The 19567-nt window shown below is 32.4% G+C and overlaps 1 protein-coding gene and 1 long non-coding RNA gene across 2 annotated transcripts; one reads left to right on the top strand and one right to left on the bottom strand.

The window, feature by feature from the left end:
• The first annotated feature begins 1186 nt into the window (after positions 1-1186).
• Positions 1187-19566, top strand: LOC135836272 (NPC intracellular cholesterol transporter 2-like). The gene is made up of 4 exons (XM_065350999.1): positions 1187-1334; positions 1420-1521; positions 2846-3045; positions 18677-19566. The coding sequence occupies exons 1-4, from the start codon at positions 1247-1249 to the stop codon at positions 18761-18763; spliced, it is 477 nt and encodes a 158-aa protein (XP_065207071.1). The 5' UTR covers positions 1187-1246; the 3' UTR covers positions 18764-19566.
• On the bottom strand, positions 14839-16398 carry LOC135836273 (uncharacterized). Its single transcript, XR_010557013.1, has 2 exons — positions 15286-16398; positions 14839-15202 (listed from the first exon to the last, which is right to left on the bottom strand). It is a non-coding gene; the product is annotated as an uncharacterized LOC135836273 (long non-coding RNA).
• Position 19567: the final 1 nt, after the last annotated feature.

Below are 19567 nucleotides of genomic sequence, written 5' to 3'. Positions count from 1 at the left end.
GGGTAATCGACGAATGATATCTAAATCAGTGCTGCCACTTTCAAAAACCTAAAAAAAATCGATTTAAAAACTTATAATTTAAATATGTATAACCACGATCTTGGCGAGTAAAAATTCTGAAAAAATTCTCAGTTTTAGTCCTTTTTATGTAGAATAACATACCAAAAAATTGGACTGGCATTTTTTTTACACTTGTTGCAAAAATACCATCAGAAACCTGAAAAAATGAAAATTTTTGCATTTTTGAGATATTTTACCAATGTTTAAACGAACATGTGAAAAAAAAACCATCCCCTTTAATTTGTCAACGAATTGACGAGAAATTCCATTTTTCGTGCTATAGGTAATTTTAAGAGTGAAACAAATTGAAAAAATGTCGCCACCATTTTAAACAAAAGCAGGAACCTATAAAAAATGAATATTTTTGCATTTTTGAAATATTTCAACAATATGTAGGTAGACGGGCATGTGAAAAAAATCTCCTCCAAAACAAAAGTGAACTTTAGCAGTGTGATATTTTGGCTACGAGGCCCACCAGTGTTTTAGGACAATAATTATGTTCTTTCGATCTAAGTAGTTTGGTTTCGTTCAAACTGAATAATGCCAGTTCGAATGGTTCCTGTCCCAGCGCAAAATGTAACAGAGTAAGAGTAGGAATCATTTTTCAAAAGATTGGACAAGTTTACCCAAATTCCATATGTATGTACCTAGTACCTACGTATTAAAAAAAAAAAATAAGTTAAATTTGAAGATAGGTACGTGTAATACAACTGGATATAAATTGTTGCAATATTTTTATGTAAAAAGAAATTTTTTTCACCTATAGGTACCTATTGGCTTCAGGAAAAACGTATCGTAATTTTTTCAATAGTTTCCTCACTATAATATAATCACCACCATGTTGAAAAATAGGTATACCTATACCTTCACCCATACACTTACTCGTAGGCTTAATCTCGTAAAAAGACATGATGGAAAATTTGTATGCAGAACATTAATTTCACAACATACACATATTTATAATAAGAGTTGTAGGTACGTTAGTTTTTAATTACCTACGAATAAAAAAAATGCACTTTATAATTAAAACTGAAAAACTTCATAACTTAATTTTTACGACGCATCTAATCATATGTTATTATTAGTGCTAAACGCATCAGAACGACCACAAATTACATTATAAAATTTTAATAGATCGATTTTTTCGCTCATTTTGCTTTTTTCATCGCGAGTGAAATCGACAATCATGTATGGCGCGTTGTTCGTGACATTTTTTCTGACAGCCTACGTGTCGAGTGTTTTTTCAGAAACTCAAGTCAAACCGTGTAAAACTGGTGAGCGTGATTTTACGATAAAAAACTCTCATCGTAGGAAGGCTAGATGTTGAAAATCAAACTAAAATGTTGAGTTTAATTTTAGCTCCGGTCGTTCCTGCTGTTTTTGAAATAACAGGCTGCCCTACTCCGCCATGCACCGCCAAAAAATTAACTAGTATGCATGCTGAAATCACGTTTACACCTGGTAAGTAAGATAAAGATTTATTGCACCCCCTACAAATCCTCCGGGACAACTTTTTTCTTGAAGGGAGAGTCCTAAGGAACATTTCTAGCCCTTGTGCTCAAAAAAAAAAAAAAAACCATGCCCTACTCACGAAATGGTGACCATTTTGATTGACTATGACTGGTGAGCCGAAATCGCAGATTTTGCGTTCCACCATAGGACTTACACGAAATTTTTTAAACTCGTACCTTACAAAGGTAGATTGAATGAGCAGGCAAACATTTATCATCTGACAAAATTTCAAACGCTTAAGCGCCTTTCTCGATTTTTGGTGAATTTTTGAAAATCAAATTTATTTAGGCCAAAAATGATGGAAAAATCAAAATTTTACCAAATTGACCTAGAAAACTGGAATTTAGAATATACCCTATTTTCAACGTGCCAAATCGATTGGAAACTGATTCAGATCGTTTAGAGTTGTTCTGAACCCTCCAGCAGGTTTTTGAAACTTGAAATTCCTACAAAATTTCATCAAATAATGGAGTTGGAAAGACGAAATTCATTCTGCAAACTAGTTTCAATACGCTACGAAGTCGACTGCAGGTAGATTTTAAGTCGTTTTGGAGTCTCCAGCGACTTTTTGAAAATCACTGAAGCCTCCAGTAGATTTCTGAAACTTGAAATTTTCACAAAATTTCAGCACACGGAGATGAAAAGCGGAAATTTACTCTGCACTCCAATTTTAGCACACTCTAAAAACGGCTTCAGGTGGGTTCAAAGTCATTTTAGAGCCTCCAGTCACTTTTTTAAAATTCCTGGAATCTCCAGCAGATTTTTGAAACTTTTTAATTTCATCAAATGGAGTTGGAAAACCGAAATTTATTATGCATTCCAGTTTTAACATTTAACACCTGCCCATTCCTAAGAGGGCGCCATTTGACCTGTTTGAAACCAAATGGCCTAAGACTTTGGTGGTAATAGTCTGAATGACCTTTCGTCAAATTTTGTCCATTTTGGTTGAATAGATTAGAAGTATCAGGCTTCGGGAAAAAAAGTGCGACGTCTTAGGACAGGGTCCCCTATTCCAGCTCGTAACATATTTTTGTGCATCGATTTCTGGTACTGCTGACCCATCAATTGAAATGGCCGAGACATTTCGTGAATAGGGCCATGTCTTTTTTTTTTTTTTTTTTTGAGGACAAGGGCTAGAAATGTTCCTTAGGATTCCCCCCTTGAGAAAAAAGTTGTCCCGGAGGATCGGCAGGGGATGCAATAGATCCTTATGCGAGTCTCCCGACAATTTAAAAAATCTTAACTAATAAGTCAATTTCTACCTAAATTTTAGATCAGGATTATGAAAAATTGTACAGCATTCTCGAAGGTATGGTGATGGGAGTTATCACCGGATTTCCAGGAGTGCATGGCAACGATATTTGTGGTAGCATATACACTATGCCAGGCAAAGTGAAGTCAAGTTGTCCTTTGAAAGCCGGCCAAGAATATCTTTACGTCCTCGATTTACCCATAGAAAAACATTTCTTGAAAGTAATTCATTTATGTTCTTCTATTAAGTACATATACCTAATTTCTATTTCGTAAATTAATTACCAAGGTTTCGATTTATTTCGTAAGAAGAAGAAAGTATAGGTACCGAGGTACTCGTGTGCCATGTTTAATAAAAACAAAAGCTTTCCCAGCAGAGTAGGTAATTGTATGTAGGAGTAAGATAGATAGGTGAATTGATCTTACCAGGGATGAAAAGCTAGCCGAAAGCTGGACAGATTTTTGTACCAAGCCAAAAGCTAAAAGTTTGCAAGTTGAATTTCATTCAATTTTATTTGAATGCGATTTAATGAATTGAAAAAAAAAGAAATTACCTAATCCTCGTAATGAACATTCTCCACTATAACTAATTAAAGCATGTGTTTCCAAAACGTGCTAAGTCCATTTTCAAAGATTCTGAGATTGCAAGGCCACCTAGCATAAAGTTACGGCCCAAAATGGCTGATTTTTTGATATGTTGTGCCCAAGGGTCTTGGCTACAACATATCAAAAAATCAGCCAATTTGGGACATTTCTACGTTTCCAAATAGTACTAAGTACCATGAATTTCTTATCAATATTTTTTTGGACTTGGTGCGTTTTGGAAACACATGCTTCAATTGCAAAATCAATGGGGACCCTGCCATATGATGGCGCAGTTCCTAAGACGGCGCAATTCAAATTTCTGGCGTCTGGCAAAGCTGATGTAAAAACCAACTGCACCCTGTCTTTGTGCTTCACATCTTCGACTTTTCAACATAGTCTACCCGCTCGAACAATTACCTTGCTTTCTTAAGAACACATTTTTGTTTTTTTGCTTAAAAATTCAATTGTTGCAATTTTTGCCGGAAGCTCTTCCAAATTGGTTTCATTACTAAAAGTGACTGAAAATATCTTATAATGTGCAAAATTTTATCAAGGTACTTTTTAATGCGCTACTCAGTTTTTTCATTAATGTTTATGTTCATTCAAAATTGACTAAAATTTGAATTCGTATAACCAGTCCTATGATGGCGCAGCCGCAAAAGCAGCAGCTTTTCGTCAACAAAAATGGGTAGATTTAGGTGAATTGTGTAGTAGTGTATATAGTGTGCCTAATGTTACACGTTTCTGTTAAAAATATTTCATAAAAAAAATGTACCTATTATTGCAAAAAGATTGAAAAAAGTGGGATTGTCAGCCAAATTCACTGAAAAAACTCTAGCAGCCTTTAAACAATTAAAATGGGGTAAATTAGGGATCCTAATTCATTCAAAATGATAATTTCAATTGAATTCAAACGATATAGTTACAGTTTTACTTCGAAATTGGATTTGCGCCATCTTAGGAATAATGAATTTGCGCCGTCGGCACATTTGACCTAACTTACAATTTATTATTTATTTGATTGAGACAAGAGTTTGAAACCAAAAGTTTTTCGTTTCTGGTGGTAAGTAGTAGATGATAGTCTGATGGACCTTCCATCAAATTTTTATCCATTTTGGTTGGATAATTTAGGAGTACCAGGCTTCAGAAAAAAAAAGTGCGCCGTCTTAAGACAGGGTGCCCTACTTACATGATCTAATTTAAAGCTTAATGAAATACAGCCAAAAGTGTTAGATAGAATTAAATTATTAATATTGATACATTATGTGAATCAACTGGTAATTTTTGGTAATAAGCGTATAATTTTTGGTTAATTACCAATAATTTCTGGTAAATTACTGCGGTGATTTTTGATAAATTACCAGTGATTTTTGGTAAATTACTGGTAATTTTTGGTAAAGTACCAGTAATTTTTGGTACCTACTGGAGTACTGAAAATTTTTAGTAAATTACTTGTATCCTTTCTGTTAGGCCGTTAGGGAAAAGTTGGTTGATCTTGTGCGCTGTGCAAGATTTTTTTGAAATTGTGTTTCTTTCACCACCGGTACGGCGGTACCAGTACCACCACACAGAGTGGGCCACAAACCTAACCCTCCAAAATGGTGATAATTTGGGTTTGACCCTCATCAATGTGTAGGCCTATTATATTATGTTGATTAAATGTTTTTGATTGAGGTCGTAAAATTTGAATCTGGAATCATTTTTTTGTAAAGGTGGGGTGTGAGACGTGGGGAGGTGAAATATTCCAAATTAACTTTTTCATGTTTTCTTATACTTAGATTAGGTAGGTAGGTACCACTAATGTTCAAAGTTGACAATTTTTTGTATAAAATCAGAACATGTTTTGAAACAAAACTCATATAGGTAATCTAGCAATATTGTGTTTTCTCTTCTCTTCTGCTTGAAATTTCCCCCTCTCAGGGCTTAAAACCATTTGGATTTTATTGGTTGTTGATGATAGGTGGTTTTCAAAGGACTCAAAAATAATGGTTTTTGGTTATGGTTTCTGACTGAATTCTGAATTGGGTTTTCAATCACAGTTTTTCTGGTTCTGGTTTTGAAATGGTTTCAATTTTTTTTTAATATGGTGTGGAATTACTGGATGTAGTTTTGGTTTTGTAATAATACATTTTTTGTGATGGTGGTGGTTATTCATATCAAAAACCATGTCAAAGTTTTAAATGGGTTTGGTGGTTATGGTGGTTTTGATATCAAAAACAATTTTGAATTTTCAAATAAATTTACCAAAAAACAAATTAAGGTACGAATAATGTCTGATTTGAGACCAAAAAACAGAAAATTTCCATCACTGGTCTGGAAAAATTGAATAAAATTCAGCAACCAAAAAGAACCATTTCATGAAATTGGTTGTTATTGGTTATGGTTACATTTGAAATTATTTGAAAATTGAAATGGTTCTTGTGGTTGTGATACTTGTGATTTTCTCCAAAGAACACAACTTTTTGGTGGTTTTGGTTTTTTCAATCCAATTGTTTTCCCAACATACTGGTTTTTTGTTGTTGTTTTTGAAATAGGTACACAAAAAGAATTTGAAATGGTTGAGGTAGTGATTAAAACCAATCGAAAAACAATGGTTATGGTGGTTTTAAGCCCTGCCCCCTCTCCACGCCGCACCTTCCACCCTATCAAAAAATAACTCCAGATTCTAACTCTACAACCTTGAAAAAATATCAATTGACATACTCGTATCACACGATCTTCTTCTTCGTCGTTCACTCAAATCCGAACATCGTGACTTTTCAGCTTCCCTTCCCTGGTGCACTTTAAGGCCGAGTTAGCCTTAGCCATAGCCTTTCTTATCAGGTCCCTGTACCTTGTGGGTGATCTTCCGCGTGATCTCGTTCCCTCCATGTATCCTTGAACAGTCAGCTTTTCTAGGTTGTCCTGTCACACTATCTCATATCTGTCCAAAATTATCTTAAGATCCTCCTTCTTACCATGGTGCTGAGTCTGTCCTTCACACCTGGGTCATTCCATGCCAAATCGGCGGATTTTTGCACGAGGGGTCTTCGATTTTTTTCAAAATCAGATCATTTGTAGAGGTCATCAAACGATGACGAATGACGCAAACCGGACATTTTTTCGATTTTTTTTTGACGGAGCTGTGGCGCTTCAAAGTTCTCCAAAATGGCCGAAAATGGAAAATTTCAGTTGCAAATTACTCCGGTTGTACGTGGTATAGAATTTTGAACTTTTTTTCAAATTGTAGTACTTTGAGAGGGTAATCGACAAGTGATGTCAAAATCAGTGTTGCCACTTTCAAAAACCTAAAAAAATCGATTTTAAAACTTATAATTTAAATATAACCACGATCTCGGCGAGTAAAAATTCTGAAAAAATTCTCAGTTTTAGTCCTTTTTATGTAGAATAACATATCAAAAAATTAGACTGGCATCTTTTTTCATTTTCGAGAGAAAAAAATTACAAGTTTTACAATTGCTGCAAAAGTACCATCCGAAACCTAAAAAATTAAAATTTTTGCATTTTTGAAATATTTTACCAACTAGTGGACCCGTGTAGGCTCGTGTGGAACTGGATAGTAGTGGATATTTTTGAAAAATTTAAGGTAGTGTGGTAGGGTAGTGGCCCCTGTATGTAGAGTACTCAAGCAACTAACTACTTAGTAAGAGAGGGCTGTTACATTGATTTTATTTTTTTCAATGGCTCTTATGTTAAATTAATTGAATTCATAAATTGCAGCAATTTTGAATTTACTCGATGGTTAAATAGTTCAGACGTTCAGAGTGTTTTTGTGATGCAAAATGTCTCGTCAAATTTTTGAGCACTGAGCGGTGAGAGCACTGTTCAAGTGTTCATCTCGAAAATTGAGAACACAAAGTTTCAGGCTGTTTCAGCTAAACTAACTAAGTATGTACGCAGCATGAAGAGGACTTTATATAGATTTCCAGTCATTTTAGAGCAGTCCAGTTACCTTTTGGAAATTACTGGAGCCTCCAGCAGGTTTTTCAGTACTTGAAATTTCCATAAAATTTTCCCAAACTAAGAGTTGGAAATTCAAAATTTACTATGCACCCCAATTTTAACGGGATATCAAATCTACCGCAGGTGAGTTCAAGTAATTTTGGAGCCTCCAGCGATTTCTTGAAAATTCCTAGAGCCTCCAGCAAATTTTAGAAACTTGAAATTTCCACAAAAGTTCATCAAAATAGAGTTTGAAAGTCGAAACTCAAAATTCACTCTGCAAACCAATTTCAATACGCTTTAAAGTCGTTTTGAAGCTTCAAGCTACCAATCCGTTTTATTTGAAACCTCAAAAAGCTGTTTAAAAACAAACAATTTTTCAACAAAAAAACGCCACAAAATTCGTCCGAAATAGGTAACTACCTAAGTACCTACTGTATGATTTGATTTTATGTCAAATAATTTGCATTTCAAATCTTCAGCAGAGCAAAAATAGCAACATTGAATCGCAAATCACGATTTTTTAAATTGTGAGTCTATTGAATTTGATTCTGAATCGGATTCATTTGAAAATTGAATCACTGATTTTGAATTGGATTCAATTTTATGGATAAATCGCGCCATTTGAATCGGGGTCATTTTTTTTTGTGACTTTCCCGATCTGTGGCACCTAATTTTACAGTCAACACAGTTTTTCCCCTTAAATCAAATCAAACATCAGAATTTTTGAAAATCATCTCATCTCACGCTCAAACACAAATTCTAATATGTAGGTAATTATTCAGTTTTGAACTTTTGAAAATCATCTCATCTGACTCAGTATAATATTTCCCCATCAAATCAAAAAATCTAACCACCAATCCTGAAAACATTAATTCACAGTAAGTCTGTCCCTTCCACAAAACCCTCAAAAACCCTTACAATCAATTTTTGAAAATCCTTCCCTATCAAATCAGAAAACAATCTGGTAATTAATTTTTGAAAATCATCTCACCTAACACAGAACACCATGTTTCCCCCTCAAATCAAAAGTCAATCCTGGTAATTGATTTTTGAAAATCGTCTCGCTCAACAATATACTTTCCCATCGTTGTTATAAACTGAACGATCGCGACCATTCAATTTGATCATGATCGCGCAATTTAAAAAAAATCTGTCAAGATGACAATCCTGATTCGTGAAACGTGAACGCGATCATCAGTTTTCTTTTCACAAAGTGATAAAAAAAAATAGTAATCGTGATTCAATTCAAAATTATCGTGGTTGTTTCCAAAGGATACCTACAAAAGCTGTATCCGCGTTCACAATCACATCTACATTTCACACGTACTTACCTAAATACCTACCAATCAAACACGAATCCTAATTATTAATATTCAAGACTTAATTTGTAAAAATCATCTCATCTCATCTCATCTCACTCCACACTCTACGTCCACAACCCACACCAATCACCATACACCATACCTACTTGATAGTTAATTTCCCCATCAGATCAAACTCGAATCCTGATCAATAATAATTTTTAAAAACCCTCACATTTCACTCAACCCCCGTCAATCAATAATTAATACAAATCCTGCTAATTGATAATTATATTTTTGAAAAATGAAAATCATCTTAAGTACGTTTAAAAATCATTTTTCTGATTTTTCTATTTCAATAATTTTCAAAAATACTGTCAATAAAATAATCTAATTAATAATTATTTTAAAAATAAAAAATACCGACTTTAAAAATTTCAAATTTAAAAACATTAATTTAAAAAAAAAAAATTAAAAATCCGTATTTGTTTGCGCCTACATTTCATACACCTACTAAAGTTCAAAACGAACCAATCATAGCGAGGCTACTCCACTATCTATGACAAAAAAACTGGATCGCGTCCTACAGGCTACAACGGTGAAAAAGCCAAAAAATTAATCAATCTCTTCTACTGGGGAAGTGGATTTTCTATTAATTAGACTAGTGGCCCGTGTGGACAATGCTGCAAGTGTGAAGAAGAGTATGTATGTAGAACAGTCAGGGTTGTCATTTTACTTGTAGAAATTGTAGTATTATATGCATTTATTCTACATCTACATCCACAAGTAGATGTAGAAGTGTAGGACTCAGAAAGTAGAAGTAGAGTAGCATTGCATTGCAACTTTGAAATTGAATATTCAAAAATTATAAAATGAATGCAAAAGGGCGATAAACTAAGATACAACACTTCTATACACAATATTTTTTGTTTTAAAGTTTACACATTCAGAGGATAACTGTACTTTAAAATTATTTTCATTTTTTACTCTGGAGAAGGCAGTATATAATTGTCCATGTGCGAAAACTTCATGAGTCAAGTTCACTCCAACAAATTCAAATGTTTGACCTTGACTTTTATTTATGGTCATAGCAAAAGCAGGAATTACTGGAAATTGAGTTCTTTTTAATTGAAATGGTAAGGTAGAATCACTTGGTAATAAATCAATTTGTGGTATATTGACTATTTTATCTGCATGTATACCAGTCAAAATTTCACATTGAATGAAATGATTAAATAATTTTACTATTAATAATCTTGTTCCATTGCACAAACCTTCTCGGACATTTAAGTTTCGTAATAACATAACTACACATCCAACTTTTAGGCGTAACTCATGAGGAGGCATTCCAGAAGGTGTTTGGGTATATAAAAAATCTAAAGGGTACCGTTCAATTTCTAAGGGATCATCACTTTGAACTTTATCAGAACTATAATAAATTGTTTCTTCTCCATTTATCAATCGTAAAATTTCATTATTCACTGTTAATGCAGTGGAATTGAGTGCACAAAGAATTGTTTTTGATTTGACTACATTTTTGCTGAAATCGCTACCATAGATATCTGCAATAAGATTCTTTGAAATGTATTTTTGTGGTATTTCAATTTTATCGTCACTATCATTCATACTTCCATTTCCTATTGATAACAACCAAGCATTAAAAATATTATTAGTGCACCTTATATTTTCAGTCAATGAAAAAAATTTAAAATGACGCCATAAAGAACTATATATTAAGCAGTGTTCAAGTATAACAGTAGCATTTGCTCTAGGAACCACAGGTAAAGTTTGTCTGAAATCACCACCTAAAATCATGATTTTATTTCCAAATTTACAATCATTTTGCATAATGAATCTCAAGAATCTGTCAATACATTCTAAAATATACTTGTCCATCATAGAACATTCATCAATAATAATCATTTCACATTTTTTAAATTCCTCAGCTTCTTTGGAACCAGCTTTTATAAATGAAATTGAATCATCTAAAATTGGCACAGGCAATTTGAAACCACTATGAGCAGTGCGACCATTTTCTAATAGAAGTGCAGCTATACCAGTGGTTGCAAATGAGAAAACAATTGCATGCTTACTTTGCACATATTGCACAATTGTATTATATAAATAGGTCTTTCCACACCCTCCAGGTCCATCAACAAAAAAACATCTCTGCAAACTATTTTTATTTTCAAATGCATTTTTTATTTCATTAAATATTATCAATTGTTTCTCATTTAGTGAATCTATGCGTAATTGTAATACTTGCTCATCAATTATCGGAATATAATCATTGACATCTTCTTGTTCAGCTAAATTTCTTAATATTTCTCTATCAATAGGTAATTGCAATTTTTCACAGGAAGTATTATGTAACTGTAAAAGTTTATCAATTTCTTGTAAAGCTTTTTGATGTGCAATAATAGGGTCAGAATACTGCTTCTGAAAATCTTCTGATAATAGATCACAAAATTTATTCCATAAAATGGTTGCATTACTCTCAATACAAAACAAACAAATATAACAAAATGTATTTCTCAATTCTGCAGGCATTGCAAAAACACTCATTTCTTGCAAAGTTTGAATATAACTGTTATTATTTTTAATGAGACCTTTTGCTAAAGCTGCTTCTTCAAATGTATTATAACAAATATTATTCACAGTACGAATGTCTTCATAGCTTGTTGAACCTAAACAATGTAAAAGTAACGTTCTCAGATAAAACAATTCCACATTTTTTGAATTTACCATGTACATTCGTGATACAACATTGAAATGTTGTTTTCTTGGTGACCAAACCTGTTTGCTCTTATTGAACACATAATGTTGAGGTATTTCAGTATATTTATATTTTTTACTATCAGCATCTTTTTTATTCAATTCAAACCAAGCTAAAAGAGTACTCTTAGTTCGTTGTAAACCTACATCTTCATTTCCTTTCTCAAATATTGCATTTTGTTCACCTGGTAAGTGAACTTGTAAACGAATGACACTATGTGACCGATCATGTAACTTCAATTCAAATAATCTCCATGCAGCTTCACATGCACTTATGTAGCGACAATCTAAGTAGGATTCTATTTCATCATACATTAATAACGAAACTCCTTGATGCATTATTTTAATACATGCGCAATCATAACCTTTATAAATATATTTAAAAATATACTTTACACTTTTTACAGTTGTACACACTTCAACGTTGATATGTGCATTATATTTCTTTGATAGGTACCTATTATAAGGAACAACATATCTATTATCATAAGTGATACCATTTTTAGTAATTTTGATATCATTTCTACGCCTGTAGGAAGGATAACCTGCTCTGTCCATGCAAGTTTCATTCTGAAAAGTTTTTGGAAACCCTTTTACACATTTTCCATTTTCCATACAATAAGCATTAGGTTTCATTGCACCACAAGGACCATGAATCATATTATTTTTGACTATTTCATGTAATGCAGGATAAACATTAGGATCTGGAATTTCAGCACTAACAAATCTATCAATCATTTCACTACTCAATATTTTATCTTTCAAAATAAATAACATATGGGCATGTGGTAGGCCTCGTTTTTGAAATTCTATAGTGTAAACATAACCACTTACTTCTCCAAATATTTTATTTTCTACAATATCATAAATCAATTCTTTATATTTTAATGAAAATACTCTGCATACTAAATCAGGTCTATCACTTGCAGTTTGTGAGTATAATAAATTATCTGATATTTCTGGCCATTTAGGATTGCAAGTGAATGTAATGAATAGATCTGGGGATCCAAACCTACCAACAATTGACATTGCATCTAAATACTTTTCTCTCATATTTCTAGGGGAACCTTCAAAAGTGCTAGGTAAAATAACTTGCTTTCCTACATCACAACCATATTCATCTGTTTTATTTCTCATATAATCCATTAAACCAGTGTAACTTTCTACTCTCAAATCTTGTTGATGATTTTTCACATAATTCAATCTGTAGGCTTCAACTTGCACATAAGAATCAACAACATATTGTTGAAGTAATTTTCCATAGTTTAGCAAAGGATTTTGTTGTTTTCTAGTTATAGCTAATTTAGATTTTTTATATTGCAACATCGTTATGTGCTTTTCTTTTTCATCATCATTTTGAATTACACTGAGCATATTAGGCTCCCATCCAGGTTCTCCATAAGGAAACATTAGAGTATAACACATGGGGTCTAAATTACAGCTAAGAATATTGATATTTATAAACTCATTATTATTCTCAGATTTTGGATAAATGCGAATATCACGTTGAAAAGGTGGAGCACCATCATTGTTTTTGAATATAACAGCCACTTCACTACAATTAGGTAAATTATAGCGCCTACAATCAACAGTTCTATCTTGACGTATCATCATGGAAACATTATTTTCAGTTGCTACTGTGGTGGAATTTTGTGACTGCCTACTTATTTCTTCATTTTCCAAGGTTTTCAACATTCTATAGCTTTTTGCATATGGATTAACTGACCGTATCGCTAAATCCAAATCTTTTAATAAATCCTTGTCACATCCTTTATTAGCATTGACTTTCAAACGTTCATTTAATGCTTCCTCACTATCGAGAAAATATAATTGAGCATATTTTGGCGGGAATGTTGATGAGGTTTGACAATGAGTAGTTTTATGATATATTTGTCCATGAATTCTATAACAATAAGGCCCAGTACCAGAAAGTGTATCAATTTGAGCACCACAAGATGCAAATGACAAAGCACTATTGTATTGTCTTATATTTGTCATAAAATTTTTGTGTTTAGGGTGCAGAACATTTGTTAGAAGTTCATGTATTGAAACTATTGATTTTGGATGCTCAATTTTTACTCTACCTTTCTGACAACATTGAGTATATTTACCATCCCAGGGTAATTCTCCTTTGAAATGTAGTGCAGAACAGAAATTACATTCATAATTAAGGATTCCACAATGATGGGCTGGCATTTTATCTGAAAAGTTACTATGATCAAAAGTTGGAGTAATATTATGGGAAAAATTATCCAGTTTTATTCTTTTTTGGCCAAAAGTACAATAAGAATGATCCATTAGTATCACATCATCTTCACTACTATTATAATATGAATGCTCAAGTTGAACAACATTAGCTAAAGCAACTTCACTAAAATTTGTTATTGTCTGTTCAGTTTCACAATCATACATTGTAATTTCTTCTACAGTAGTGATATATTTCTCCATATTTTCATCATTAGATAGATCATTCTGGATATAAATATTTTCACTAATACCATCATCATAAATTGCAGAATAATTAATATTAGGCTGATTTATACCTTTGTCATGTAATGGTGAATCAGAACTAATATTAAAATTACAATTACTTGCATTCTCAGTTCTCAAATTAACATTCTCATTTAAATTGCCATAAGTAAATTCAATGATCATTTCTCTTCTAAGTAAATCAAGCAAATGATGTCGCATATCACTTATTGAATAAGATAATTGGGTCACATCTCTTCCATATAATCGACTGGTTGCAAAAGCTAATGCAAATACACCACAGTCTTTCCCATTTGTTTGTTGTTGAACTTTTCTATACACAAACTGAGGATTTTTAATATTTGTACTTAGTTTCAAAAATTTCATCTGATTCTCAGTTATAGAATTACGATTTAAACTATCATACACATACATGATATTTTTTTTTCCAAATTCAAATAATACCCAATGTCTCACATCATCCATATTAGACATTGGTCCATCAGGTAATATTTGTAAAAATTTCTTTCGTTTATCAGTAAACTTTTCAACATAATTCCATACATGTGAATCCCATATACCCATGAGATAAACATCATTAAAATGCACAGAAAACCCTTGCTTATTGATGATTTCAAAAAATTTATTTATTGTATCACCACTAATGTAATCATTCAAAATTTCATTTTCAAGTTCCATAGTGTTGAGATTATAGTTGAGATTAACCTTGCAAAAATGAAATCAACACTTCAAATTTCTCAATTCAAATCTATTACAACACCAGCAATGAATGAATTGAATTCAATTTTATGTGAATAAGGAGTAGTGCTCTTCTATATGCTGCAAAAAATCTGAATTGAATGTGAAAATATGAGTAATTTATTTACTGGAGCAGTGGAAATTCTATATCAAGAATGTTGCAAAAATAAAAAATGAAAACTTCACTTCAAATTTATTTATTCAAATGACTAAACGTATTACCAAAACTGTAATAAATAAATCAAATTCTATTTTACGTGTATGATAATACACGACCAATGTACGCTGAATTTAATTCAAAAGATATGAAAAATGTTTTAACGTGCAATGCACGACCAGTAGAGTTTTACGTGCAAAAAAATCTACACGACCATTTATTCAAGAAAATAATTTACGTGTTTAAAAACACGGCCACTCGAAAAAATTTTTACGTGCAAATATTATGTATTCACACGACCCACACGACCTTCTGTAGAATAGACCTGACAGATCAATACAAAATCTGTAGCCTGCTGTTGATAATAATCAGTGCTGAGTGCTTGAATCTGAAATGTACATAAAAAGAAAATGAGAAAATGTAATAAAAATATTAAGCCAACAACATATAACTGAATCAGTCCATGTGTACCTAAGAAATTCAAAGATTGTTGAAAAAGTTCAAAATGATAATCAGTCTGCTATCAATCAACTGCTGTATTATTTATTATGCACAGCAGTACAATATACACAGGTTACAGGTAAATGAAATGAACAACTGGAACCAACCAACTTTATTTAATATTCACATTAGGAAGTGTAAATAAGTGCTTAAAAGTTCAAGTATCACTTTTTTTTTCTTTTGAAAATAAATTCAAAAAGGAAAGTCACTCAAGAAGCAGTTTATCACGGCACAATAAAACACAAATTACATCCCATTGAGTACACAATTGTTGAAAATTTAAAAATATGAGAATCAGTCTGCTATCAATCAACTGTATTATTTATGTACACTTGTACAGTACAATATACACAGGTATCAGTTTTTTTTCAATTTATTCAAATTGAAAAGCAAAGCACTCAAAAAGTAAAAATTGTCTATGATCGAAATCAACAGTATTATTATTATTCAATATTCATCACAATCATCACCAACAATGAATGAGAAATAACATCCCATAAAGTACACACTACACAGGTTATAATAATAGCAACCAATTGCTTGAAACAGATTCATTAATTATCAAGAATCCGAATTAAAAATTGCTGAAAATATAGAAAATTGAAACTCCATCACATCATAATGTAGAAATAGTGAAAATTGATAAAGCATAACACTGGATGGCCATTGGCCAGATTTTTCTCTGCTAGTCAAGGGCATCAAGCACTAAAACACACTCAGCTAATCAATTTTTCATTTTTTTCTCATTTTTTACTAAAAAAAAATACGTTGTAGCACCATTTATTTTTTCAATTAATTAAATTTGAATCGTCGTTGTTGAAAATTTAAGTTGAAAAATATCTGAATTTTAGATCTTTTCAAAAATACTGACAAATTCAAAATCAAATGATATGAACCATGAGATTATTAAAAAAAAAAAAAAAAAATAGCACCTATTTCAATACCTACCAAAAAGAGCCAATCGCAGCGAGGCTACTCTGTTTTTCTGTGACGAAACGGATCGCGTCTATCACGTCGTACATCCTTTGAAAAGTCAAAAAATTAATCAATCTTCTCTACTGGGGAAGTGGATTTTCTATTAATTAGATTAGATGTGTAGACGATAATGTGAAAAAAATCCCCCTCCCCCCAATTTGTCGACAAATTGACGAAAAATGCATTAATTTCACTCTTGAAATAAAAATTTATAGCACGAAAAATGTCAATTCGTTGACAAATGGGGGGAGGGGGATTTTTTTCACATTATCGTCTACACATTGGTAAAATATTTCAAAAATGCAAAAATTTTCATTTTTTAGGTTTCGGATGGTACTTTTGCAGCAATTGTAAAACTTGTAATTTTTTTTTTCTCAAAAATGAAAAAAGATGCCAGTCTAATTTTTTGATATGTTATTCTACATAAAAAGGACTAAAACTGAGAATTTTTTCAGAATTTTTACTCGCCGAGATCGTGGTTATATTTAAATTATAAGTTTTAAAATCGATTTTTTTAGGTTTTTGAAAGTGGCAACACTGATTTTGACATCACTTGTCGTAAAGCTCTTTAATACAAGTATGGAAATAGATTATGCTCTCAAGAAAGTCTTAGCATTTTACGTATGTATTACGTACTGCGCATGGCAGGTTGGTGTCGTCACGCGGTGGAGGTGGGTGGAGCAACCAATGGGGTGCAACGTTGTACGTGAACAGCTGATTTGATGCTTGCTCGCGCACTGCGCAGTACGTAAAACTTACGTAAAATCCTATGACTTTCTTAAGAGTATAATCTATTTCCATACTTGTATTAAAGAGCTTTAACTTGTCGATTACCCTCTCAAAGTACTACAATTTGAAAAAAAGTTCAAAATTCTATACCACGTACAACCGGAGTAATTTGCAACTGAAATTTTCCATTTTCGGCCATTTTGGAGAACTTTGAAGCGCCACAGCTCCGTCAAAAAAAAAATCGAAAAAATGTCCGGTTTGCGTCATTCGTCATCGTTAGATGACCTCTACAAATGATCTGATTTTGAAAAAAATCGAAGACCCCTCGTGCAAAAATCCGCCGATTTGGCATGGAATGACCCACCTAGTTCTTCCAATATTGACCTGTTTGTTCTTTTCTTGGTCCATGTCGAGATTCTGAGCATCTGTCTATAACAGTACATTCCAAACGTGTCTATCCTGCTCTGATCTGTTTTCTTCACCATCCATGTTCCTGACGCGTAATATAGGAATATTGAAAATACGAGGGTTTTGACAATCTTTAGTTATTAGTTTTGTTCTCTTGGCGATTGCATGGCTTTTCCAAATTTGATATGCAAAATTTGAAGTTCCCCCCTCCTCATGCCTCACCCCCCCCCCCAACCAGTGAATACATTGAGGCAATTGCGCATAATTTGTATTTGTGGATTTGAATATAATCTTTCAATTACTTACCTATTTACCTATAAGCAATTTTAATTCTAATACATATAATTTCATTTTTTATCTGTATTATGTAATCTTTCACCCTGGAGGTGAAATGAACACTATTTCAGAAACAAAAGAATTGTCTGGAAATACGCCATTTTCGGGTATAGATTTCGTAGTTTTGACGGTGATGTGATTTTTTCATTTCAGTCGTATAATGAAATGGAATCAAAAAAATGGTGGGAAAATGTTTATTTTGTGTATTAAAATGAATATGAAGTAAAAAAATAACGTAAATTGGCGGTATTATTAATAAATTGAGTCCTTAAAAATTTTTTTCTATAACCAAAGATGGCGTATTTCCATACCTGTTCCTTAGAATTGTCAGCTCCCTCAAAAGGTACATCTATGGAAATTATTTCAGAATTTTAAATGGTAGCTCCCACTTACAGCGCCATTGTCGCCATTTTGAAATTTCAACTTAAAAAAAAATCAAAATAGGTACCTACTTAAAAAAGTTGAAAATGCAATGCCCTTTCGATCGGTGAAATCCGCTGCTGAAGTTGAGTACCTCAAGACAATGTGAAAATACATAAGTTGAAGCCTTCTCACCCTCCCCTGTTCCGGGTTTCTTACTTATTGCGTGGGTAGATATTGTACATAGTTAAAAAAAAATTTGAGCGAAATCGAAGGACATGACTTTCAAAATCGCATTTTTTTGGTCGAACTGACTTGGAATGACCTCTCTGTATAATAAAGCGATAAGTTTTTTCTATACGAGTTTTTTTTTATATTTCACATGACACGCGGGTCACCCTGTATATACAAGGGTACGGATGGATTCGGTAGCACTACCAACCTACATGACAAACAGCATAAAAATCAAAACCTGGGTCAAAGGTCAAGTCACCAACGAACGTGAAAGAGACATTACCTAATATGTACCTCGTACAATATTTTCTGTCCACAGATCACTGTAAATACACGCTGGGGCGCGAGAGATAAGAAAACTAAAAAGGATGTTTTTTGCGGCGAAATAATGTTGAAAATAGTTTAATTCATTCGATGAAACTTCCGACGAGTATTATTGAAACTCGTTGCCGTTTGGATGAGCTATCCACTCATAAATTTGTATGGTTGTTTGAAAAAACTTGAGTCAGTGTTGTCAGTTTAAAACAGCACCATATGTTTAAAACGTTTAAAACAGTGTTTTAAACGTCGAGAAAAAAACAGACAGTGTTTAAAACAAAATTCTGTTTAAAATGTTTTTTTTTGTTTTAAACAAGTTTTTTTTTCAACTCCGATTTCCTAAAAAAAACACGTTTTTTTTTCAATTTCTCGTTGAAAAAGTTGTGAAATTGAAGGAACTGAATTTTTAGATTTTCATTCTTCTTCCTGTACTTTTTTTTAAAGGCAAATTTTGTGTTTTGATTTCAATTTTTCAATATTTCTTGAGCCTTATAGCTTTTTTATGACGTCACATCTTGAAAGTTGATGACTATAGATAACGTATATTTGAAAAACTAAATCCAAAACAAATGAATTTGTGTTAAAAACGTGTTTAAAACATATTTTAAACATGTTTAAAACACGTTTAAAACAAATGAGAATCCAGCAGTTTAAAACTCTGTTTTAAACAAAAAAAACGTTTTAAACAAAAAAAACTGTTTGTTTTGTCTTTTTTAAAAAAAACCGTTTTTTTTCCAACACTGACTTGAGTACCTAGACCTATACTTATTTTTACATTTATTATAATAAGCGATTCCTTCATTTTGTTCTCAATATTCGTATATGTACGGTACATCTAGACACAGAAATTTTTATACGTTGATTTACAATAAAAAATATAGGTACGTCTAAT

Source organism: Planococcus citri, chromosome 2, assembly GCF_950023065.1.
Source record: "Planococcus citri chromosome 2, ihPlaCitr1.1, whole genome shotgun sequence".
Taxonomy (NCBI): Eukaryota; Metazoa; Arthropoda; class Insecta; order Hemiptera; family Pseudococcidae; genus Planococcus; species Planococcus citri.
This window is presented reverse-complemented; position numbering and strand designations above follow the sequence as displayed.

Excerpts from the sequence above, each read along its gene's own strand:
- LOC135836272 (XM_065350999.1), top strand. The coding sequence starts at position 1,247 with ATGTATGGCGCGTTGTTCGTGACATTTTTTCTGACAGCCTACGTGTCG. Across the intron at positions 1,335-1,419 it reads AGTCAAACCGTGTAAAACTG|CTCCGGTCGTTCCTGCTGTT; the intron begins GTGAGCGTGATT and ends GTTTAATTTTAG. Across the intron at positions 3,046-18,676 it reads TAGAAAAACATTTCTTGAAA|ATCACTGTAAATACACGCTG; the intron begins GTAATTCATTTA and ends TTCTGTCCACAG.